At 46.5% G+C, this 24,490-nt stretch overlaps 1 protein-coding gene across 4 annotated transcripts in view; it reads right to left on the bottom strand.

Annotated features, from left to right (window-relative positions):
- SGSM3 (small G protein signaling modulator 3) overlaps positions 1 to 24,490 on the bottom strand; it is a 47,524-nt gene that overhangs the window by 2,644 nt on the left and 20,390 nt on the right. For 2 of the 4 annotated variants that reach the window (XM_045465940.1, XM_045465938.1), the window contains exons 2-15: positions 7,654 to 7,773; positions 7,116 to 7,201; positions 6,585 to 6,651; positions 4,212 to 4,420; positions 4,026 to 4,133; positions 3,029 to 3,172; positions 2,594 to 2,789; positions 2,021 to 2,166; positions 1,564 to 1,788; positions 1,126 to 1,180; positions 777 to 904; positions 509 to 664; positions 285 to 339; positions 79 to 128 (exon numbers count right to left, since the gene is read on the bottom strand). In XM_045465940.1, the coding sequence (XP_045321896.1) occupies positions 79 to 128; positions 285 to 339; positions 509 to 664; positions 777 to 904; positions 1,126 to 1,180; positions 1,564 to 1,788; positions 2,021 to 2,166; positions 2,594 to 2,789; positions 3,029 to 3,172; positions 4,026 to 4,133; positions 4,212 to 4,420; positions 6,585 to 6,651; positions 7,116 to 7,201; positions 7,654 to 7,660 (1,632 nt within the window). In that variant the 5' untranslated portion in view covers positions 7,661 to 7,773. Of the gene's footprint in view, positions 1 to 78; positions 129 to 284; positions 340 to 508; positions 665 to 776; positions 905 to 1,125; positions 1,181 to 1,563; positions 1,789 to 2,020; positions 2,167 to 2,593; positions 2,790 to 3,028; positions 3,173 to 4,025; positions 4,134 to 4,211; positions 4,421 to 6,584; positions 6,652 to 7,115; positions 7,202 to 7,653; positions 7,774 to 18,068; positions 18,269 to 24,490 lie in introns of all 4 variants that reach the window. The other 2 variants (XM_045465939.1, XM_045465941.1) reach the window with 2 other exon arrangements.

Here is a 24,490-nt window from a genome sequence, read left to right as displayed (position 1 = left end):
GCCACCAGCCAGCACGTGCCAGGGTTGAGGCGGCGGCAGCAGCTCCCAGGGGCAGCCGTACCTTGTGCGCCCTCTTACCTCTTTGCTCCGTTCATCCAGGACTTCCACAAACTTGGCTGGAAACCAGCCTGCGGGGGAAGCAGGGCCCCATGGGGGCCGTGGGAGGGCCGTGTGAGGGCAGGCTGGCAGGCTGAGGAAGCCCGGCTCCTGCTGAGGCCGGAGGGTGACAGAAGGGCTCCTGGTTTCAATGCCTGGCCCACCCCTCCTCCAGACGGAGGCCTCACCTCTCAGGCCGTTCAGCTCCCCGACCCAGCAGTGCTCATCCTTCTGAGATATGATCTGCGTGGTAGGCAGAGAGGAGGAGGAAGCAAAGCTTTGGTTGCCCGGGCCCCGTGCCTACAGCCATGTGGGTGGAGCAGGGACAGATCCCGGGCGGCCCGGGGTCACCCTGCTTCCCGCTGCCAAGCTCCCCGCCTCTCGCTGAAGCTGCGCCTATGTGCCCACGCACCGTGATGATGTCGTTCTTGCGGAAGCCCAGCTCATCGTCGTCGTGTCGCTCGAAGTCCAGCAGGGCCTTGGCTCGGCGCCGGTGGCTGCGTGAGCATGCCACATAGTTCTCGTGGTCCCGCTGGTGGCTCTCCATGCTGTAGTCCGGGCTCAGCTCCTGCCCCAACAGCAGAGAGGTCCGCTGAGGAGAGGCGCCTCCTCGCCAGGGCCTCCGCTACCTCAGGATGGGGCCAGGGAGGGAGAGCCCCCAAGTCGAGCCCACAACTCACCACACTACAGTTTTTGGGGTCTGTGCACTGGAAATGGCGGGCAACACGCAGGATGGCTTCCCGGAGGTCGGCTACCAGTTCCGTCTGCTTGATGTTCTTGGCCTTGAGCGCCTCTAGGTCGTCCTCCCCTGGGAGCCCCAGTGAGCTATAGCAGCCATGGCCCCTGGCCTGCACCCCCTCCCCAACCCCAAGGATGCTCAGGGTCCACGTGGGGGTCTGAGGATGGATGCCTCCTGGTCTACACCGCCACCCTGCCCTGCTGGGGCGCTGGGAGCCGCAAGCTGGAACTCGCAGGCAGGGAAGGAGTCCCTGAACCCAGCCTGGCACCGGCAGCCATGGCAGTTCTCACCAAAGAGCAGGGAGGTGATGCCAGACTTCCTCCGCTGGGTCCGGCGCCGCACGACCTGCAGGCAGGGAGTGTGGGTCAGCGGCAGCCGGCAGGGGTGGTGAAGCTAACCGAGCTCCTCCTGGGGCCAACATCTCACTTGTGCCACCTCATCTGAAACGGCCTCCGCAGCCAGCTCTGAGCATCAGAAATGCAGTCGGTTCAAAGCTGGGTCTGCCACACAGCCAAACGGCAGGTCACAGCAGAGATGCACAGAAGGCCAAGGGCAGTGGGTCATTCCACAGCTGTGGTCTGACTGGGCCAAGCCCCGGGTGCCGGGCTGGGGAGGGGGCAGCAGAGCAAGGAAGGGCTGGTGGGTTCCCTGCAGCCTCTCTCACTTCGGGCTTCCTCGAGGACCCCCACGCTGGGGGTGAGGTAGGGCCTCCTTCCTCAGGGGCCCACCTGTGACAGGTTGGTGGTGGCACTGGTCCCTAGGAGTTGGCCCTGGTCCGCAATGAGGTAGGCCAGGTGCTTGCGGCGCTGCGTCTCCACGGCCACGTCCGTGAGGGAGCCAGCCAGCCGCATGGCCTCCCCCAGCAGCAGCTCCGCGTCCTCAATCTGCGAAGGGATGTCTGACAGCGTGTTGAAGATGGAGGCCGAGTTCTCGGACTGGATCAGCTCCTCCTCCTGAGCCACACGAGGGAAGGAGTGAGGGGCAGGGAGCGTCACTGCCAAACGTCAGGCCCATGAGCTGACCCTGCTCACTGTCCTCAGGTCGGGGCCCCCCAACCGTGGGCCTCTCAGGAGGGGCCGGTGCTCAGGCCACAGGAAGCTGAAGGCTGAACCCCACTCGGCCCCCAGAGGAGGGGTGCCAGAGCATCTGCGTCCGGCCCCAGTGGGGACGGGGCTACAGCAGCACCTTGAGCCGCAGCATGCCCAGCGTGGTCTGGAACAGCACCAGGGAGCCCTCGTAGAAAAACAGGTCCCAGAGGCGCAGCAGCAGCTTGATGTGCACCACGCTGGCGAAGGCCGTGAGGAACCAGTGCAGCGTGATCAGAGACAGCTCTGTGGACACAGACAGGAGCCCCCTGTGGCTGGGACCAGGGATGGCCAACACAGCCAGCAGGGGATGGAATGAAAGGCGGGGGGGGGGGGGGGGGGGGGGGGGGGGGGGGGCTCCCAGGCACACAAGCTGGGGAGAAGCTGGAGGGTAGCTCCCACAGAGCAGCAAGAGCCTTGACCACTCCAAGGGGAGGGACGAGACAGGCTGTCAGAGAACAAGAGCACGACAGAGACTGATGTGCTGGGTCTAGGCTCAGCCATCATCAGGTGGGAGCCTTCCTCCCAACGCAGCTGGCTGCCCTGTCCGCTGCTGGCTGCATCTGGGGACCTCAGACTTGTGACACCTGAGAGGGACACAGGACCCCCAACCCCAGAGAAGAGGGTGGGCCTCTTACCGATGGCCCTTACATGGGCCTTACATGGCCCTTACCGATGTCGTGCTCCTGGAGCAACTTGTCCAAGCGAGGCAGGTACTGGACGATGAGGTGGCGCAGGACCCGCTGGTCTGTCTGGACTCCCAGCAGGGTGGTGCTGAAGTAGGAGGCGGGGAGCAAGTCCTCGATGATGGCGCACATCATCCAGAAAGCGTCCTCCTCCTCCAGGAACAGCAGAAGGCAGGCAGCCACCTGGCCAGGGCAGGGGGACAAGGGGCCTCTACCCGGGTCTCCATGTGAACTAGAAGCGGCACCGCCCCGGAGGTCCCATCGTGGACCGCGCGCTCTCCTCAGGGTTGGAACCAACATACTTGGCAGCCCCGGCCCTCCACGGGGACCCCCACCTCCAGCCCTACCACCCATCCTACTGCCCAGGACGGCACTGTTCGCCAGTGCGGGGACACCCCCTTCCCCCTCCAGGATGTGCTCACCATGCCCGTGCCCTGGCAGTAGCCGATCTCTGGGTAGAGCCAGGCCAGCGCCCGGAGAACCCTGCGCAGGCGGGGCACCCCGATGCTGCTCACGCTGGCGAAGCAGACGTTGCTGGGCATGGTGCGGAGCAGGTCCTTCTCGATCTGCCAGCAGCCCACCCACAACGAGGCCCTGTGAGATGCAGGCCCGCACCCTCCACACTGGTGACACCTAAGGCACCATCCTGTGAGGGAGGCTGGGAGACCTCCGTGTCAGACAAACCCCAGGCAGGCTCACCCAGAGCCTAATGCTCTGGGTCAAAGCGTATGTGCTTCCTTCAGGATTAGAGCTCAGCTAGTGTGTAGCTGATACCACCAGATTCACCAGGGGATCTTACAAAAATAGAACGACAGATCCCTGGGCCTCAAGCCAGAATCACAGAATGAGAATCTCTAGAATGAGGCCCGGAAATCTATACTAATCTCCAGGTGAGGGGTGCCCGGTGGCTCCATCAATTAAGCACCTGACTCGTGATTTTGGCTCAGGTCATGATCTCACTCACGGTTCATGGGCTCGAGCCCCACACTGGGCTCCGTGCTCATGGTGTGGAGCCTGTTTGGAATTCTCTCTTCCTCTCTCTGCCCCTCCCCCGAGCACACATGCCTGTGTGTGTGCATGTGCATGCACATTTGCATAAACTCTCTCTCAAAAATAAACATTTTTAAAGAATAAAAAGTCTCCGGGTGATCCTAATGTGCACCCAGGTTTGGTCATCTTTTAACAATGGTCCCTTCTGCCTACAGGGACCCAGGAAGTACAGGCTTGCTCCAGACACATGTCTGTGAGTGGAAGGGCCGCCACACAGCTGCCTGCTCTCCTAGGCCACCCCTGCCAAGGACAGACCAACAGGGTGGGTCCCCGTAACCCCAGGCGGCTTACCGCCCTCCTGCAGGCCCACACGTAGTTTCTGACCAGAAAGCACTTTCTGAAGGGCCCCTGGTGCCGTCCCAGCCTCACCTGTTTGGCAGCAATGGTCTCATCGTTGGAGCTGTTCTTCACCATCTCTCGGTAGGACAGCTCGGAATTCCTCTTCTTCTGCAGGGCCCCAGAGAGCCGCATCCACAGCTGAGGGGGAGCCTCCATGAGCGTCCAGTGGGACACCTGAACCCCCGCGGGCCCTCTGCAGGTCCCTCGCCGCCTCACCTGTGGCCTCATGCTGTGTGGGATGCCCGCCAGCACCAAGGAGCGAAGCTTCTCAGAGCGGGGCAGAGAGACAGCAATCTTGTCCCACGTGAGATCCCCCACGTCATGGTTATGGGTGAACTCCAGGTGGGCCTGCCAGCGCAGTCTCTGTGGAGGGTCCTCCATCAGAGACACACCTGACGGCCTGCCGGAACCAGGGTTGGCACCATCTGCCAGGATAGAGCCGGGAGACGCAGTGGTGAGCAGGGATAGGCCCTGGGCTTTGGGTCCAGCGCCCAGATCTGGGCAATGAAATGCAGAGCCACGTTTCCAACAGCTTCCTGTGGCTCCAGGTGCGTGTCCAATAGGCATCCTCACGAGCAAATGCGAGCTCTTTAATTTCTCTCTCAAACCTGCCCCTGGCCAGTCCCTCCCAGATCCAAAGACACCCCCCCTCCACTCTCCAGATGCTCAGGCTTAGATCTCAGAAGCCCTTCTGGCTCCAGCTCAACTTACTCCCACATTCAACCCACAGGCAAAATATGTTGGCAGATTCTCACCACTTCTACCACCTCTGATATGGCCCTTGACCAAGTCATTGACTTCCATCTGGGTCATCGTGAGGCCTTCTCACTCGCCTGGTTCCACCCCTGCCTCCCTGAAGGTGTTCAGCAGTCCGAGTGCCCCTTGCCAGCCACAAGTCAGACCACGTTACTCTGCTCACTCAGATGAGAGGCCTCACGAGGCTCGGTGACCACATCTCTCCAGCCTGGCCCCTCCGTCCTCATCGCCTACTGCTCTCCTCTTGCTCCCTTGGCTCCCGCTATTCCTCACCAAGTCCACTGCCAGCTCAGGATCTCTGTCTTCTTATTCCTTCCCCCGGCTATGCTCACTGCCTCACTTCCTCCTAGTCTCCATCCAAATGTCTCCCCTTGGAGAAGCCTTCCTTCATCACCTAACACACAATCCACCTCCCTTCTCCACAGCCCCAGATTTCTTCAGAGTTCTTCTTGCCCCCAGCATGCATTTATTTGTTTGCTGCCTGGGAATTCCACAAGGCCAAGACCACCTTTGGTTTTGTTCGAGGCACTGGGGAGGCAGCAGTGGAGGGTGGACAACCCACGGACGGCCCCTGAAATGGTCGCGTGAACACTGACAAAGCTCCTGTGGGCACCAGGCAACACGAGGGAGCATTAGCCTTACAAAGATCCTTGTTCTCACTCATTGTAAAGCCTCGCCCTCAGCCTCAGCTTTCCAAAACTTCACCATTCGAGAATTCACATACACACAGCAAAATGCACAAATTTTAAGTGTATACTTTGGTGAGTATCAATAAACAAATGTCTCAATGTGGTCCCCATCATTTCCATTATGCTAGAGAGTTCCCTGTGTTCCTCACAGGCCTGGGTTTTAACTTCCATGTATCTGCCTGCAAACCAGAGAACAAGGAAAACTTGTGTCAGAACTGGAACATGAGCGACCTGAAGAGGACTGGCCTCAGCCCAGTAAACTCCCGCAGGGCTAGTGCTGGCCTGGGCTAGGCTGGCCTGGGTTCGGGCAGACAGCCTTCCTGACAGCCCGCCTGGGAACCAGCAGGTGTATTTAGAATAGAAAACAATGGAAATGGCCTAGGAGCTCACTTACATAAGAGTAGTTATAAAATGTTATGATAAATCCATTATAATGGCATATAATGCAACCACTGGAAAAAATGCTTTTAAAGAGGTCCTGGGACGCCTGGGTGGCTCAGTCTGACTCTTGATTTTGGCTCAGGTCACGATCCCACGGTTTATGGGTTCGAGCCCTGCATCGGGCTCTGCGTTGACAATGTGGAGCCTGCTTAGGATTCTTTTTGTCCCTCCCTCTGCCCCTCCCGTGTGTGTGTGTGTGTGCGCGGGCGCGCGCGCGCACACACACACACACACACACTAAATAAACTTAAAAAAAAATAAGTCTTAACTAACAGAAGGAATGCTATACAAGCAATATAAAAAATGAATAGATGACATAATTTTAGTTATGAAAAGTATATAAAGACACACACACAAAACCAGGAAAGGAATAAACTAAAATATCAGCAATTATATTTAGGTTGCGGGATTAGGAGTCACTTTGTTTTTATCTTTATACTTTGCTGTATTTTTCAACTTCACTAAATGAACATTATTGCTTTTATTATCAGATGTGAAGATCAATAAAATTAATCTAAGTTTTAAAAAATCAGAAGTTTCCATATACTCGTAACAGTAACTTCATCACTGTTGATGAAGAAGCAGGTGAAACACCCAGAGCCCGGGTCCCAGCTGCACAGTGAGAGTCACCAGAGCTGGAGCTCCAGGCGCCAACAAGATTACAAGAGACACCAGCAAGATTACACCAGGGACTCCATCTTACCTTCCTTGTCCACGCGGAAACCGAACTCATCATAGAAGAACTCTGGCTGCTCCACTGACTCTTCCTTCTAGAACCACGATGAGGAAGAGTCAGTTGTATGGCCACAGGTCTGGCACCACAAATTCTGTAAAATGCCACCTACATTGCTGTCTGTTGAAATTCTACTGGCATTCAAGACTCAGATCGAAGGCCACCCTTCCTTGAAGCCTCTGTGGTTATCACTCAGCTACAGGGGCCACCACCCTCTCAAACTGGCCTAGCATTTTCCTTGTTCTCCTTAGAGGTCAAAGATAATAAGATCAGGGTAAGAAACAGATTTTATGCATCTCTGCATCCTAATAACACTGGGCACACGATGCCATAATACTTTTCCTCCGACCTCATGACTGATTCCCAGAGGACATAGAGCTAAGATGCCATGTCTGATGGTGGCTTCTGAGCCTGAATGACCACAGGGGTGTGGCTACCCACTCCCAGGAAGCTACAGCAGTAGGTTCCCTTTGGCGCCACAGCCTGGGAGCAGAGCTGTACCTGCGTGGACTTGGCCAAGATCTCCTGGGGCCACATGCTTGGAGTCAGGGCTGAGAAGGGGCCACTGGCAGAAGGTGTGTGGCTTCCTAAAATCGAGGAGGACCAGGAATAGGAGATGAAGAAAATTCAGAGCATTCCGGGGAAAAATTCAAGTTGGGATCTCCCCCACTCCCCCCAACAAGGGTGCCCAACAGCAAAGGGACTGCACCATCTGAAGTGGGATGGTGAGGGAGGGGAAGAGACCTAGATGAGCAACTTTCTGGAGGAAGGAAAAGAAAAAAAGCCACATGTTACAAAACATAACCAAATTTCATCTCCTTGGCTCTTCCTCCACCCAAGCGTGAGGTTCGGGGATACTGGAGAGCTGAGCAAAGTTATGGTAATCCTATATGACCCTCAGGAGGACCTCCTCCTTTCTCCCACTCTTACCCTTAAAGGTCTGCCTGTTTCCATTCCACTGGATGGCCCTCCCAAGTGAGACCCTCCCCTCCCTCTGGGCAGCCTCTCACCCATCTCCAGCCCCGGGCCTGCCTCCCACCTGACATTGTGCAGAGAGGCAGGGCAAGTCTTCAGCAAATCCACACTCAGAAGGCTTCCTAGCCTATTATCATACAGCTGGAAGGCTCCTCAGGCTTCATCTGGTCCAGAAACATTTGCCCTAGAAGGAGAGCAGAGGGGAAAGTCATTCTAATGCAGCCCCTCTGCTGGGTGTCTTTTCTACCCACCACTGTGATTTTGCTAGCTGAGGGGCAGTGAGAAGGAAAAGTCACACTTGAAAGAAAAGGTTCCTATTCTGACCATTTCATCTGAGAGAGGACACAGGATATGTTCTGAAGCAGCTGTTGATGTTTTCAACAGTTCTGTGAGCCAAGGGGAGTGTCCACTCAGTTCCCACTGTTGTTAAAGGAGGGAATCCTATATACAGACTTCTGGATGCCCTAGGCTCAGGCACATATTTCTTCGGAGAGGAGAGGAGAGGAGGGGAGAGGGGAGGGGAGGGGAGAGGGGGGAGGGGGGAGGGGGGAGGGGGGAGGGGGGAGGGGAGGGGAGGGGAGGGGAGGGGAGGGGAGGGGAGGGGAGGGGAGGGGAGGGGAGGAGAGGAGAGGAGAGGAGAGGAGAGGAGAAAAGAGAAGGAAGAGAAGAGAAGAGAAAAGAGAAAACCAGCCACCACCCAAACCTCCATGAATAAGTTTCCCCAAGCCAGAATCTTTGAGGAACCATTCAATAGAACACAAATTAGCTTCTGGATCAATGCCTCTAATTCACCTCAATACTGACATTTACAACATCACCCAGCCGTCCAGCTTTACCATATTTGTCACCAGCCTTGCAGCTGGGAAACCAAGATCTAAATCTAATTTAGATCTCTCCTGCTGCCACTGAAACTCCTGCCTCCCTCCCTTTTATTGTCCTCTCACAAAATGAGGACTCAACAATAAAAAAGACAAAATGGGCAAAAGATCCACATATACATTTCCCCCAAAAAGAGATGTTAGTGGCCAAAGAGCAAGTGAAAGGCGCTGGACATCACTGCTCATCAGGGAAATGCAAATCAAAACCTTAATGAGATACCACCTCACACCCACTAAGATGGCTGTAACAAAAAGAAAGTGCTGACAAGGACGTGGAGAAAGTGGAACCTTACACATCCCTGGTGGGACTTAAAATACAAAATCAAGCAGCTGCTGTTGCAAACAGTCTGGCAGTTTGTCAAAAAGGTAAACACGGAGTTCCCACATGACCAGTAATTCCACTCCTATAGTTATTCACTCAAGAGAAATGAAAGCATGTCCACCCGGAAACTTGTACGGATGTTCACCGCAGCATTATTCATTTTACCAAAAAGGAGAAAAAAGCCAACTGACGAATGGCTATACAAAATGTATGGACTGTCCATACAACAGAAAACTCTTTAGCTGTAAAAAGGAAAGTGAAGTATTGATACGTGCGGCCCTATCGACGAACCATGAGAACATTACGCTCAGGGAGGAGGCCGCTCACAAGAGGATGAATACTGTAGGATTCTATTCAAGTGAAATGTCCAGAAAAGGCAAATCCATAGGTAGAAAATAGGGTAGTGAGTGCCAAGCTTGGGGATGGGGGGAGCAGTGGGACTGCAGAGTGACCGCTAACAGGGTTTCCATTTGGGGAGAAGAAACGTGTTCCGGAATATGGGATAGTGGTGACAGTTGCACAACAGTATGAAACACTAAAACCACTGAACTGTACACTTTAAAAATGGTAAATTTTATAGCATGTGAATTATATTTCAATTTTTAAAAATAAGAAAAAGCCACTGTCTGGTGTGTCCTCCCAATTTCTAACTTCCCATTTCTAACCTGCTCCTATTAGATCTAAAAAGAATCTGTTATTACTTGAGCTTCAACAGAAATGCAGTTTCTGGAATAGCTTCTTCAGCCTTTTCTGAATATGAAGCCTTTTATTTCCAACTATGGAATGAAAGGCTTGGACTCTGTGAAATAAAAAGGAAGTAGCAATACAGAGAGGTGGCTGAAATATTTTAGGACAAGCTGCCTTCCAGTTCTTTAAATCATGTTCACCCAGACCCAGACCTAAAAGAAACATCTGCTTTTGTCAACTTTTCAGGTGGCCATTGCTGTTCTGGCCCACAGAACTTCTCCAGGCTCTCTGCCACAGAATTCTGGTAGGCCAGAAGGGTCAGGTGACTGAGAAAGAAGCAAAAAAGCAAAGCAAAGGGAACTTTTGAGAAAACATCACCCCAGGGGCGCCTGGGTGGCGCAGTCGGTTAAGCATCCGACTTCAGCCAGGTCACGATCTCGCAGTCCGTGAGTTCGAGCCCCGCATCGGGCTCTGGGCTGATGGCTCGGAGCCTGGAGCCTGTTTCCGATTCTGTGTCTCCCTCTCTCTCTGCCCCTCCCCCGTTCATGCTCTGTCTCTCTCTGTCCCAAAAATAAATAAACGTTGAAAAAATAAAAAAAAAAAAAAAATAATAATAAATAAATAAAGAAAACATCACCCCATAGGTCCTTAGCTCGAGCCTATGCTCACAGTGGCCATGTGAAAAAAGGCCCCATTCTCTTCAAAGACCTATCTGCAAATCTGGGGGCAAGAGTCATCTCGTAGCTAGTAAGTGCAGCTCAACTGGTCACTAACCTCCACCCCTGCCTCAGACTCACCCTGACCATGCCACATGTGGCCTAAATGCCCATCAGGGAGGCCTGGCTGCCCAACTGGGAGAGCTGCTTCCAGACAAGCTCCACTGGGAGCCAGATGGCAGAACCTGCTTCCCTAACAGGTCAGCTGTCCTAGCCTTGCCTGTTCTGCGCAAGGACGGTAATGAGAACCGAATGTCTTCCTTCAGTGTAACAGATATGTAGGGCCTGGTTTCAATCAGAGTTTTGTGCTGGATAGAACACTACATATTTTTACATTAAAGGGACTGAGAAGTTTTAAAATCATGTCATCATTTAATCCTTATAACATGTTTTGAAGTAGATGCCTCTATTTGTTATACAGAAAAAATTAGCCTACAAAAGACCCACGTACAGTTTTCCAAACAGACTCCAATAATGTAGCCTCCTACAAAACCATGCTACCTCCCATCTGGCCTGGTGCATTGATGTCACACAGCCACCAGCTAGATCATCACCAGCATCCTCATCACTGACACCACAGAGGTAGTGATTTGGTTGTTTTTTTTTCTGGAGGGACAGAGAAAGTGTGAAGGAAGCGGGTGTTGCTTACAGTGGAGGAAATGAGCTGTCTCCAGCTGTGGAGAGCCAGGGAGACAATTCCGACCTTGACCTGCCTCCCACTCATTCATTCACTCAACAAGCATTTACTGAGCACCACCACAACCCAGGCATGTTTTTTTTTTATTGTTTCTTTTTGTTTAAGTTTACTTATTTTGAGAGAGAGAGTGAGCATAAGCGGGGGCGGGGCAGAGAGAGAGAGAGAGAGAAAATCCCAAGCAGGCTCTGTGCTAGAGCCTGGAGCGGGGCTCATTCCACGAAGCATGAGATCATGGCCTGAGCAGAAACCAAGAGTCGGATGCTTAACAACTGAGCCACCAGGCGTCCCCGGGCATGCTGGGCATGGTTCTAAAGGCTGAGATGCAACAGCAAAAATCCCAAGTCCCAGCTGTTACGTTACAGTAGAGAATCAGACAAAAAACACAGAAATAGCTGAGCCAGATCATGACAACTTCAGTACTGTAAGAAAAATAAATCAAGGTAAAGTGTAGAGAGTATAGAAGAGAGGGGCTATGTATAATACAGTGGTCAGAAAAAAACTTTTGAGGATAAGGGGACATCTGAGCAAAGACTAAAGAAGGAAGTGAAGGCTCAAGTCCTATCGAGGGAAAAGGGAGACAGGCAGAAGGAACAGCTGGTGCCTCTGAGGCAGGAACATAATTGGAAGGCTGAAGCAGACGCAAGGCAGCCAGCAGGCTGGGGACCAGGAAGGAAGAGCAAGAGCAAACCTGAGTGGGAGACACGGCAGGAGTCACAGTGGGCCTGACAGTGTGTGCAGACTTTGTATCTCATTCTCAGGGAGTTGGGACATCACAGCAGGGTTCTGCACAGAGGGGAACCTGAATCTGACTTAGGTTTTAAAAGCTTTCTGGCTGCCGTGCAGAGGCAGGAGTGCCACTGGTGGCAATGACGTTGGCTTCACTACAGTAGGACGGGCAAGAAATGGTCAAATTCTAAATACACTTTAAAGAGGCTCTGCAATAATATGCATATGCCACATCTCCCGCCAACTGCCCTTGAGTCTCCAAGTTCCCAGTAGAAGCCGGATATGATATTGCTAAGCTGGGCAGGCAGGTTTTTCCTGCCTCTGGTCACTATGGCAACTTCCTGAAAGCAGCCATCTGGGAGTTGGTGGAAGCAGCTAAGAACTTAGCCACGTCACCAGCTGCCCTGCTGTTGTCACAGGGGTACAGAGGCAGAAAGAAACTTTTGAAAAACAGGATTGATGCAAGCAACTTTGAGATGCCACAGAAGGATTTCTTTTTAATTAAATTTACATGCTTAAAGGAATCTTTTTACTCTGCCTCCAGTATATTTCTCCCTAGTTTGCAAATCCTACAATTTCCTGAAAGGCAAATTTTGTTCACAAAGCAAAGACTGAGATGAACCTGTAAATCTGTGTGTGTTAGGAAGGAGATTTTATCCTTCCTCCACTCTTGACCTTCTATCCTAGTTTTCTTGACAATACAGCAGGGTTGCCACAATTGCAGAGGTGGTCATACATTTGCCAGGGAACACGAAAGCCCAGAGCAGCAAAAGCAGAAATATTTGTATTCTAAAGGGGCTGAGATCCCGAAGGCTGTTTTTCTCTGTGAAAAAATGATAGGACACCGAAAACTATTGGTAACAACTAATTGGGAGGGAGAGGTGCAAGGGCAGGGAAGTCCAAGAAAGGCTGGTGTAAGAGGATAATGTAGCTACTACAGACGCTTTAAAAAGTAAAATCTTAGGGGCGCCTAGGTGGCTCAGTCGGTTGAGCGTCCAACTTCAGCTCAGGTCACAATCTCAACAGTCTGTGAGTTCGAGCCCCGGGTTGGGCTCTGTGCCGACAGCTGGGAGCCTGGAGCCTGCTTAGGATTCTGTGTCTCCCTCTCTCTCTGCCCCTCCCCCGCTCATGCTCTGTCTCTCTGTCTCTCTCTCTCTGTCAAAAATAAATAAACATTAAAAAAAAAAAAGTAAAATCTTAAAGACCTAAATGTGAAACATGAAACCATGAAACTCCTAGAAGAAAACACAGGCAATAATTTCTTTGAAATTGACCTTAGTAATAACATTTTTCTAGATAGGTCCCCTGAGGTAAGAGAAACAAACACAAAAATAAAACTATTGGGACTACACAAAGTAAAAAACTACTGCACAGCAAACAATCAATAAAATGAAAAGGCAACCTACTGAATGAGAGAAGACATTCAAATGATATATGCAATAAAGGGCTAGTATCCAAAATATATAAAGAACTTGCGCAACTGAACACACACAAAAAAGGCAAATAATATGAATTAAAAATGGGCAGAGAACCTGAATAGACATTTTTCCAAAGAAAACATACAGACGGCCAACAGACAGACAGAAAGATGCTTAACATCACTCACTATCAGGGAAATGTAAATCAAAACCACAATGAGATACCACCTTACATCTGTCAGAACAGGTAGAATCAAAAAGACAAGAAAAATAACAGGTGTTGGCGAGGATGTGGAGAAAAAGGAATGCTCCTGCAGTATTGATGCAAATGTAAACTGGTGCAGCCACTGTGGAAAACAGTATGGAAGTTCCTCAAAAAATTAAAAATAGAAATACTGTATGATCCAATAATTATACTACTGGATATTTATCCATAGAAAACAAAAAATTTCATTTGAAAAGATATATGCAGGGGCACCTGGGTGGCTCAGTCGGTTAAGCGCCCGACTTCGGCTCAGGTCATGATCTCACAGTTCATGGATTCAAGGCCCACGTCAGGCTCTGTGCTGACAGCTCAGAGCCTGAAGTGCTTCAGATTCTGTGTCTCCCTCTGTCTCTGCCCCTACCCCACTCGTGCTCTGTCTCTCAAAAATGAATAAACGTTAAAAAACATTAAAAAAAAAAAAGATATATGCACTCCTATATTTACTGCATTATTTGCATTATTTACATTGCCAAGATAGGCAACCCAGATGTCCACCGACAGATGAATGGATAAAGATGATACTGAGGTGCCTGGGTGGCTCAGTCAGTTAAGTGTCTGACTCTTGATGTCAGCTCAGGTCATGATCACAGGGTTATGAGATCAAGCCCTGTGTCAGGCCCCATGCTAGGCATGGACCTGCTTAGGGTTCTCTCTCTCCCTCTCTCTCTGCCCCTCTCCCACTCATACATGCTCCCTCTCTCTCTTAAAAAAAGAAGAAGAAGAAGATGTACTGTTCACACACATGCACATACACAACGGACTACTACTCAGCCATAAAAAGGATAAGATCTTGCCATTTGTGACAGCATGGAGAGACCTAGAGGGTATTACACTAAGTGAAATAAGCCAGAGAAAGACAAATATCAGATGACTTCACTTTTATGTGGACTCTAAAAAACAAAACAAGCAAACAGACAGAAAGCAGAAACAGACCCATAAATACAGAGAACAAATTGTTGGTTGCCAGAGGTGAGGGAGGTGAGGGGGTGGGCAAAATGGGGGAAGGGGAGTGGGAAATGCAGGCTTCCAGCTATGGAATGAATAAGTCATGGGGATGAAAAGTACAGCACAGGGAACACAGTCAGTGGTATCGTAATGGTGACGTATGACAGATGGTAGCTACACTTGGGTGGGCACAGCATAACATGTGCAACTTGTCTAATCGCTATGTTGTACGCTTGAAACTAATATAACGTTGTATGTCAACTATACTTCAATAAAAAAACCAGACAATAAATGATCAGTGGTACATGAACATTTTATTGGAAAATATTTTGACTACTTTTCTCAAGGTAGGGTACAGAAACATTGGGATTCTTACTGGGTTTTTTTACTGGCTTCTCTTCCTCAGCATACCTCTAAAATGTATGTGGGCTCCACCCTCGGCCCTTGCTTTCCTTACTCAGAGCTATTCCGGCAACCTCATGCGCTGTCCAAGCTTCACAACCACTCCTTCCTCTGAGGACACCTTTCCCCCAAGCTCCAGGCTCCTATTTCCAGCTGCTTCCTTCTGCCAACATTATCTTTCTGAAATGTAAATCTGATCCCTGATCTCCTGCTTAACTCACACGTAGAATAAGGGCCACATTCTCTAACAACACAAGGTCCTACACCACCTGCTTCTACCTCTCTCTCCCCACATCTACCTTACACTACAGTGATGCTGGTCTACCCCTATCAGCTGCCCAAATGTCTCCATTCTTTAGTGCATAGTGGTCTCCTCCTTTTGTCAGGAAGACTCCTATTTATAACAACTCGACTGAAACAACACCTTGTCATAGAAAGAAGCCTTCTGTAGTAACCAGCCTCCAAGATGGCCCCAAATGATTCCACCTCCTGGTATTCACATCCTTGTGTAGGTCCTCTCCACACTGAACTCCAGCTAACCTCTGAGACCAATCAATACAGCAGCAGTAACCATGTATAACTTCCAAGGATAGGCCATAGATGGCATTGCAGCTTCCACCTTGGTCTCTTGTATCACCTGCTCCGGCGGAAGTCAGCTGTCATGCTGTGAGGACACCCAAGAAGCCCCATGGAGAGGCACCAACTTCGCAAGCCACTTAAGTGAGCCACCTTGGAAGCAGATCCCCTAGTCCCAAGCTTTCAGATGACTGCAGCTCCAGCCCAACATCTAACAGCAATGTCATAAGAGACTCTCTCCTCTCATGACCCACAATCTCCCAACCAAGATGCTCCTGAATTTCTGACCCATAGAAACTGTAAGAGATAATAAATGATTATTTTTGTTTTAAGCCACTAAGTTTTAGGGTGATGTGTATGCATCCAAGATAACTAATATACCTTCATGTCTCTTCTCTGCCTTTAGCTGAGGTTCTCTCCCTGTGCTCCTATAAAGCCTTGTGAATAAGTCTATCACAGCACTTATCCCATAGCATTTTTATCCCTTTTTCTTTTTTGGCCAACTGACCCCACAAAACTAGACTGCATCTTGCTTCCCTCTGTATCCCTGGCACTCAGAAGTCTCTCAATAAACATTTATCTAATATGTTAGATAAATAAGACAAATGAAAGAACAACAGCAAATGAAAAAAAAAGTAAATAGAAAGAAAAAAGTAAAAACATTTCATACCATGGTAATAACTAACTGGTATTTTATTTATGCCATATTCTCCCTTCTTCTGGGTGTCTGGAAAATAGCAACCTCCCTACCACACTAACCCCGAACTTTTGAAACTGCTTCCCTTACTCACTTTTTTCCATCTACATAATTCTGGGAAGCTGTTTACATTTATGTGACTTCATCTCTCTGACCCTAGTTGATTGGTTCTGGGTGAACACAGATGTGAAATGGACCAATCATACAACTCAACAGCTATTGCCAAACATGATGAGACCAGGCATGAGTGTCTTTCTCAAAATAGCCTAATAAATCCCTTCTCAGAGGTTTTGAATTTGAGACCCAGAGAGCCAAGGAGATCAGACCCTTTGGTGATGGAAGCATTCATATACATACAAACACACATGAATATATATATATATATACACATATATATATGTATGTATAACTATACGTATTTACATATATATGTACATAAACATACATAAACTATTTTTTTAAGTTTGAGAGAGAGAGAGAGAGAGCGAGCATGAGCAAGGGAGGGACAGAGAGAAAGAGAGAATCCCAAGAAAGCTCCATGCTGTCAGGGCAGAGCCTGACATGGGGCACAAACCCACGAATTTTGAGATCATTACCTGAGCCAAAATTAAGAGATGGACACTCAATGATTGACTGAGCTACCCAGATGCCCCCATAAAACTATTTTTTTAAATATAATACTCAGGGGCGCCTGGGTGGCTCAGTCAGTTAAGCATCTGACTCTTGATTTCAGCTCAGGTCATGATCTCAGGTCATGTGAGATCGAGACCTACATCAGGCTCTGCACTGACAGTGGGAAGCCTGCTTGGGATTCTCTCTCCTTCTCTCTCTGCCCCTCCCCTGCTCGTGCATGTGTACACACTCTCTTAAAATAAATAAAATCTTTAAATAAATAAATAAATAAATAAATAAATAAATAAATAAATAAATACAATACAATACAATACAATACAATACAATACTATACTCAAGGTGCCTGGCTGGCTCAGTCAATAGGACATGTGGCTCTTGGTCTCGATTATCATAAGCCCCATACTGGGCATGGAGCCTACTTAAAAAAATAATGATGAGGGGCGCCTGGGTGGCGCAGTCGGTTAAGCGTCCGACTTCAGCCAGGTCACGATCTCGCGGTCCGTGAGTTCGAGCCCCGCGTCAGGCTCTGGGCTGACTGCTGGGAGCCTGGAGCCTGCTTCCTATTCTGTGTCTCCCTCTCTCTCTGCCCCTCCCCCATTCATGCTCTGTCTCTCTCTGTCCCAAAAATAAATAAACGTTGAAAAAAAAAATTTTTTAAAAAAATAATGATGAAATAAAATACTCAATACTGTAAAAACTAGTTTTGTGAAAGAAGATTAGTTTGGGGCACCTGGATAGCTAAGTCGGATAAGTGTCTGACAGGCTCAGGTCATGATCTCATGGTTCGTGAGTTCGGACCCTGCATTGGGCTCTCTGCTGTCAACACAGATCCCACTTTGGATCCTCTGTCCCCCTCTTTCTCTGACCCTCCTCTCTCTCTCTCTCAAAATAAATAAACTTAAAAAAAATTAGTTCACTCATGAATTGCTATAAATTGGTATGTTCCCTTGGGAATGAAATACCCATAAATATTTTCATACTCTTTGATCCAGTAAGTTCCTCCTGGAAACGTAAAGAAACAATTCAATAGGGGCGCCTGGGTGGCTCAGTTGGTTGAGCGTCCGACCTCGGCTCAGGTCATGATCTCACAGCTCGTGGGTTTGAGTCCCGTGTCGGGCTCTGTGCTGACAGCTCAGAGCCTGGAGCCTGCTTCAGATTCTGTGTCTCCCTCTCTCTCTGCCCCAACCCACTCGCATTCTGTCTCTGTCTCTCTCAAAAATAAATAAACATCAAAAAAATTTTTTTAAAAATTCAATAGAAGCAAAACAGTATGTGCATGAAAATGTTTACTTCAGCATTTTGATATAATGACACAATAAAATGTGACTCAATCATTTCAAATTTCAACTATGGACTTCCGCATCTGGCCAAGACAGTTACAAGGATTGGATTTACTTTCCCAACTTGAGCTAAAACAGAAAAATACATGAAACAATGGTTTTCAGACATTGGAAGACAGGCAGCACAGGACAGTGAGCCCTGAGACAGAGAAAACAAATCATCATCCCAGTTCCCACCTGGATAGTTTGCCGGCTGGCCCAGGACACAGAGTGGAGAGCTAGAGGAGGCCAAAGGAGAGCAAAGACATGGAGAAGGGAGGCTTGCACAGAACTTGCAAAGAACTCCAGAAATCTGCAGAGGGTGTTCCCAATCTTCATCTGAATACTGGTCACAGCATGTGTGTGAGGAAAGTACCCAGGGTTGGCAAAAGAAAAACCTGAAAGGAAAACGAGGAATACCTGAAGCTCATCCCACTGGGTCATCACAATGCATTCTCCCTCTTATACATTGTGGAATGCAATTTGCTAAAACTAAGTTGAGAATATCTGGATCCATGCTGATGAAGGACATATGATCTGTTTTCTTTCCTAGTAACGCCTTTTTTGGTATTGACGTCAGGACAATATTTGCTATAGAATGATTTGGAAAGTAGTCCCTCCCTTTCAATTTTCAGGAAGAGTTTGTGTAGAAGCTGGTATTTCTTCTTCCTTAGATGTTAAGTAAAAATCACCAATGAAATCTTCTGTGCCTAGAGTTTTCTTTGTGGAAAAGTTTCCAACTATAACTTATTTAATAGTGATGAGGTGATTCAGATTATCTTTCTCTTCTTGAGTGAGCTTTGGTAGTTTGTGCACTTTCAAGGAATCTGTCCATTGTTTAAGTTGTTGAATTTACTGGTGAATTTAATGCAAAGTATGCAGAAGAACGGGGCGGGGGGGGGGAGAGTCATAGATAACAAAGATAACAGAAATCAGTGAAGTGGACACAAAAATATAGAGGAAAAATCAGTGAAACTAAAATTTGCTCCTTAGCGAAGATCAATAAAATCAATAAATCTCTGAAAAAAGTGAGAAGACAGAGATTACCAATATCAGGAATGAAAGAGGATATATCACTACAGATCCCAGAAACAGTAAAAAGATAATAAGAGAATATTATTAACATTTCATGTAAGTTCCACAATGCATAAAAAGAACAACACCATCAAGACCAATTGGGATTTGTCTTGGGAATGCAAGACATGTTCAATATTTAAAAATCAATCAATGTAATTAAGTGTAGCAATAGCCTAAAGAAGAAAAACTATGTTTATCTCAACAGATACAGAAAAAAATATTTGATAAAAGGCAATATCCATTCATGATTTTAAAAAAATCTCAATAAACTAGTCATAGAAGAAAACTTCACTTAATAAAGGAGATCTACAAAAATCCTACAGTTGGGGCGCCTGGGCAGCAACTCTTGGTTTTGGTTCAGGTCACAATCTCATGGGTTCATGAGCTCAAGTCCCACATTGAGCTCTGGGCTGACAGCTTGGAGCCTGGAGCCTGCTTCAGGTTCTGTCTCCTTCTCTCTCTGCCCCTCCTCCGCTTGCGTTCTGTCCCTCAAAAATACATTAAAAAAATTTTTTTTTAATCCCACAGTTATTTATTTTTTATGTATTTATTTATTATTTATTTTTATATATAAAAATATTATTATATATATAAATATATATAAATAATATATAAATATATAAATATATAAAAATATATATTATATATAACATAATATATAATATATATTAATTATATTATATATTAATATATTACATATTACATATTAATATATTAGAATATATAATATAAATATATATAATATAAATATATTATTATACATATAAATATATTTTTTATTTATTTATTTTTATTTATTTACTTTTTTATTCTGAAACAGATAGAGTGGGGGAAGGGCAGAGGGAGAGGGAGAGTGAGAATCCCAAGCAGGCTCCACACTGCGAGTGCAGAACCTGATGCGGGGCTCGAACCCACAAAACTGTGAGATCATGACCTGAGCTGAAATCAAGAGTCAAACGCTCAACCGACTGAGAAAACCAGGTGCCCCTACAGTTAACATCTTAATGATGAAAGACTGAATGCTTTACCCTTAAGACTGGGAACAAGGAAAGGATGCAACATAATTCTAATCAAAATCCTAGGATTTCTTGGAGAAATTGACAAGTTGATTCTAAAATTTAAACGAATGAGCAAAGGAATCAGAATACTCAAAACAATTTTCAAGAAGCAGGAAGCTGGAGGGGTGCCTGGGTGGCTCAGTTGGTTAAGTGTCTGACTTCGGCTCAGGTCATGATCTCACGGTTCACGGGCTCAAGCTCTGCATCGGGCTCTGTGCTGACAGCTCAGAGCCTGGAACTGGCTTCAGATTCTGTGTCTTCCTCTCTCTCTGCCTTTCCCCTGCTTGCACTCTCTCTCTCACAAAAATAAATATTAAAAAAAATTTTAGAAAAAAAAAAGCATAAAGCTGGAGAATTCACACTACTTTATTTCTATACTTATTATAAAGCTGCAGTACAGTGTGGCACTGGCAAAAGGACAAACACATAAAACAATGGAACAGAACAGGCAATCCAGAAATAGACCCATACATATTGCCAATTAATGTTATGGTTAAACTGTGTTTCCCCAAAAAAGGTATGTTGATGTCCCAACCCTCGATATCTCAGAATGTGACCTCATTTGGAAACTGGGTCTTTACTGATTTAACCAACTTAAGATGACATCATTAAGGTGAGCCCTAATTCAATATGACTGTTGTCCTTATAAAAATGTGGACACAGACCTACAGAGAGGGAAGACAATGTGAAGAGACACAGGGAGAACACTATGTGAAGCAGAGACTAGAATTCCGCTGTAACAAGCCAACAAACATCTGGGGCTACCAGAAGCTGGAAGAGGCAAGGAAGGATCCTTCCTCTACAGGTTGCAGGATAAGCATGGCCCTGATGACACCTTGATTTCAGACTATTGGCCTCCAAAATTGTGAAATAATATTACTGTTGTTCCGAATCAGACAATTTGTGATACTTTACTATGGCAGCCATAGAAATGAATGCAATTAATTTTCAGCAAAAATACAAATGCAATCCAATGGAGAAACAAGAGTCTTTGCAACAAATGGTCCTAAAAAAACTGGACAGCCACCTGTAAAAAATTAACCTTAATCCATACCTCACACCACATACAAAAAATTAACTCAAAATGGATCGCAGACCTAAATGTAAAACCCAACACTAAAACTTCTATTTTTTTTTTTTTTTTAAGTAAGCTCTAGGCCCAACACAGAGCTCGAACTCATAACCCTGAGATCAAGAGTTGCATGCTCTATGGACTGAGTCAGCTGGATTCCCTGAACACTAAAACTTCTAGAAGAAAACAGGAAAAAATGTTTATGACCTTGATTAGGCAAAGATTACTTAGATTTTACTCTAAAAGCATGATATATCAAAGAAAATAGGTGATAAATTGGACTTTAACAAATCAAAGCCACAAATGGTAGAAAATATTTTCAAATCACATATCTGATTAAGGACATGTATCTAGACTATCAGGAATTCTCAAAACTCAGTAAGCAAAAAAAAACAAGCAACCCAATTTAAAAAAGGAGGGGCAGAGATTCAAACAGAAACGTTTTTAAGGGCAGCTGGCTGGCTCAGTTGGAAGAGCAGGAGACTCCTGATCTTTTTTTTTTTTAATGTCTATTATTTATTTTTGAGAGAGAGAGAGAGAGACAAAGTACAAGCAGAGGAGGGGCAGAGAGAGGGGGGATAAAGAATCCGAAGCAGGCTCCAGGCTCTGAGTTATCAGCACAGAGCCTGACACAGGGCTCGAACTCACAAACCGCGAGATCATGACCTGAACCGAATTCAGATGCTTAACTGACTGAGCCACCCAGGTGCCCCCTGAGACTCCTAATCCTGAGTTTGCGAGTTCAAGCCCTACATTGGGTGAGAGGCTACTTAAATGAATAAAAAGAAACATTTTCAAATTATATACACAAATGACAAGTATGTGGAAATATACTCAATATCATTACTCATTAGGGAAATGCAAATTAAAACCACAGTATTACCACACACATATTAAATGACTAAAGTTAAAAAAAAAAAAAAAAAAAAAAAAAGCTAAACACTAACACCACCAAAACCTAACAATATCAAGTGCTGATGAGGATGCAGAGCGACTAGAACTCCCCTATGTTGTTGGTGGGAATGCAAAATGGTACAGTAATTTTGGAAGTTTCTTATAGAGCTAAACATAACATAATACAACCCAACAGTCCTACTCCTGGGTATATTTATCTAAGTGAAACGAAAATTTTTGTTCATCAAAAAAATCTGTATGTAAATCTTTACAGCGGCTTTATCCATGATTGCCAAAATCTGAAAACAACCCAATATCTTAACTGGTAAATGGATAAAGAATTGTGATAAATCCATATAATGGGTTACTAATCAGCAAAACAAACAAAATAAAATAAGCAACTACTGACACACTCGACAACAGACAAATTTCAAGTGTATTATGCTAAAGGAAAGAAGTCAGATTGAAAAAGATACATACGGCAGGATTCCAGCTTTAGGACGTCCTGGAAAGAGCATACTATACATAGGTACAGGAAACAGACCAGTAGTTTCTACAGGATGGGGGTAGGGGGAAGAGTTAACTATATAGTTACACAGGGCAATTTGTGGGGTGAGAGAAATTCGGTATCCTGATTGTTGGCAATTCCGTAATTGTACGTATCTGTCAGAGCCTGCAGACTTGTACACTAAAAGGAATGAATTTTATCATATGCAAATTATACCTTAGTAACATAAAAGAAGAAAAAAAACATTATGCTTAGTGAAAAAAGCCAGACACAACAGTATAAAAATTCCAATTATTGGGATTAAGCAATATGGATACTATTTATGATCTAACATTACATGAAAACACTATAATGCAGGATGCACACCCAGAAATATGTAAATTCTTCAGTCATTCACTCCCTAAATATTTCTCCAACACATGTTATGTGCTAGGACAACAATGATTTACAGCCTAGAGGGGAAAATCAAACAGAAACAAATAAACAGATGGACAAATAAATGAGAATTCCCAAATGTGGGAGGTACTCTGAATAAAACAAAAGGCTGATGTGATATAGAATCCAAGGAAGGAATCTCTGAAGTACTGTTTGGGTTGATAACTGAAGGACAGGAAGCTAGCCTTGCAAAGATCTAGGAGTGGAGAGTCATAGGACAGAAGGAATGACAAATCCAAAGGCTCTGAGGTGGGTAAGACCTTGGAGGGACAAAAAAGAGCTCAGTATAACTGAAACATGATGAACAAGAGAGACAAAGTTAAGAGCGAATGGGAGAGGTCTACCTCTGTGCTGACAGCCTGGAGCCTAGAGCTTGCTTTGGCTTCTGTGTTTCCCTCTCTCCCTGCCCCTCCCTCACTTGTGCGCTCTCGCTCTCTCTCTCTCTCCCTCAAAAATAAACATTAAAATTAAAAAATAAAATAAAAATAAATGTTTCTCAGATATCCAGTTGGAGAAGATAAGTAGGGGGCTGGATATACAAGTGTACATCTTCGTGGAACTGTCAGAACTCAAGAGATAAATTTGGGAGTCTTTCATTCATCTATCCAATCAACAAAAAAATTTTCTGAGCAACCACTATGTGCCAAACACTGTTCCGTGTGCTAGGGAGACAGCAATAAAACAAGACAGACAAAACTCTTGCTCCTGTGAACCTGCAGCTTCCTTATCTGTAAAAGGGGATGACAAATGAGAAAATGTAAGTAAATACTTATCATAATACCTGGCACATAGTATGTACTTAGTAGATGCCAGCTATTAACATTAGTGACAGAAAAAGACAATTAGTAAATAAGTGAGTAAGATAATTTCAGAGTAATAATACATACTATGAAAAACAACCCCACAGAATAATAGGTTTCAGAGTGATAGGTAGGGGCAGATGGGCTATTTTTGAGGAGTGGTCAGAGAAGGCCTGAGGAGATGACATTTCAGCTGACACCACAGAGATGACAAGGAACCAGTTCTGCAGAGACCTAGAAGGACAGCCCAAGCAGAAGAAATGTCCCATACAAGGGTCTTAAAGAACTAGAGTTTATTACACTGGAGAAATAACAGGCTAGTGTGTCGGAGGTAGAACGATGAGGGGGGAAATAGCAGACAGCTCTGGAGAGGCAGACAGGAGCTAGCTTACAGAGGGCCTTCTACCCATGGTAAAGAGGCTGAGATTTCATTTTAATGGGAAGCCACTGGAGAGCTTTGAGCAGGGGCGTGACCTGGTCTGACTCATGTTTTAAAGAAATCACAATGGCTGCACTGGCTGCTGTGTAAAGAATGAACTACAGAAGGGCTAAGGATAGAAGCTATTATAGTTACCCAGGAAAGAGATAGTATCTCTGACTAAAGTAGTTGAGATGGTGACAAGTAACTAGATTCTGGATATAATGTGGAGGTGGAGAGGTAGATAACAGAAATAAAGAGTCAATGACAACTCCTAGATTTTTTACCTGAGCAACTGTGCAGGTCCTATTAATCAAGATAAGGAAGACTATGGGGGAGAGCAAGTTTCAGGTTTAGA

Source organism: Leopardus geoffroyi, chromosome B4, assembly GCF_018350155.1.
Source record: "Leopardus geoffroyi isolate Oge1 chromosome B4, O.geoffroyi_Oge1_pat1.0, whole genome shotgun sequence".
Taxonomy (NCBI): Eukaryota; Metazoa; Chordata; class Mammalia; order Carnivora; family Felidae; genus Leopardus; species Leopardus geoffroyi.
This window is presented reverse-complemented; position numbering and strand designations above follow the sequence as displayed.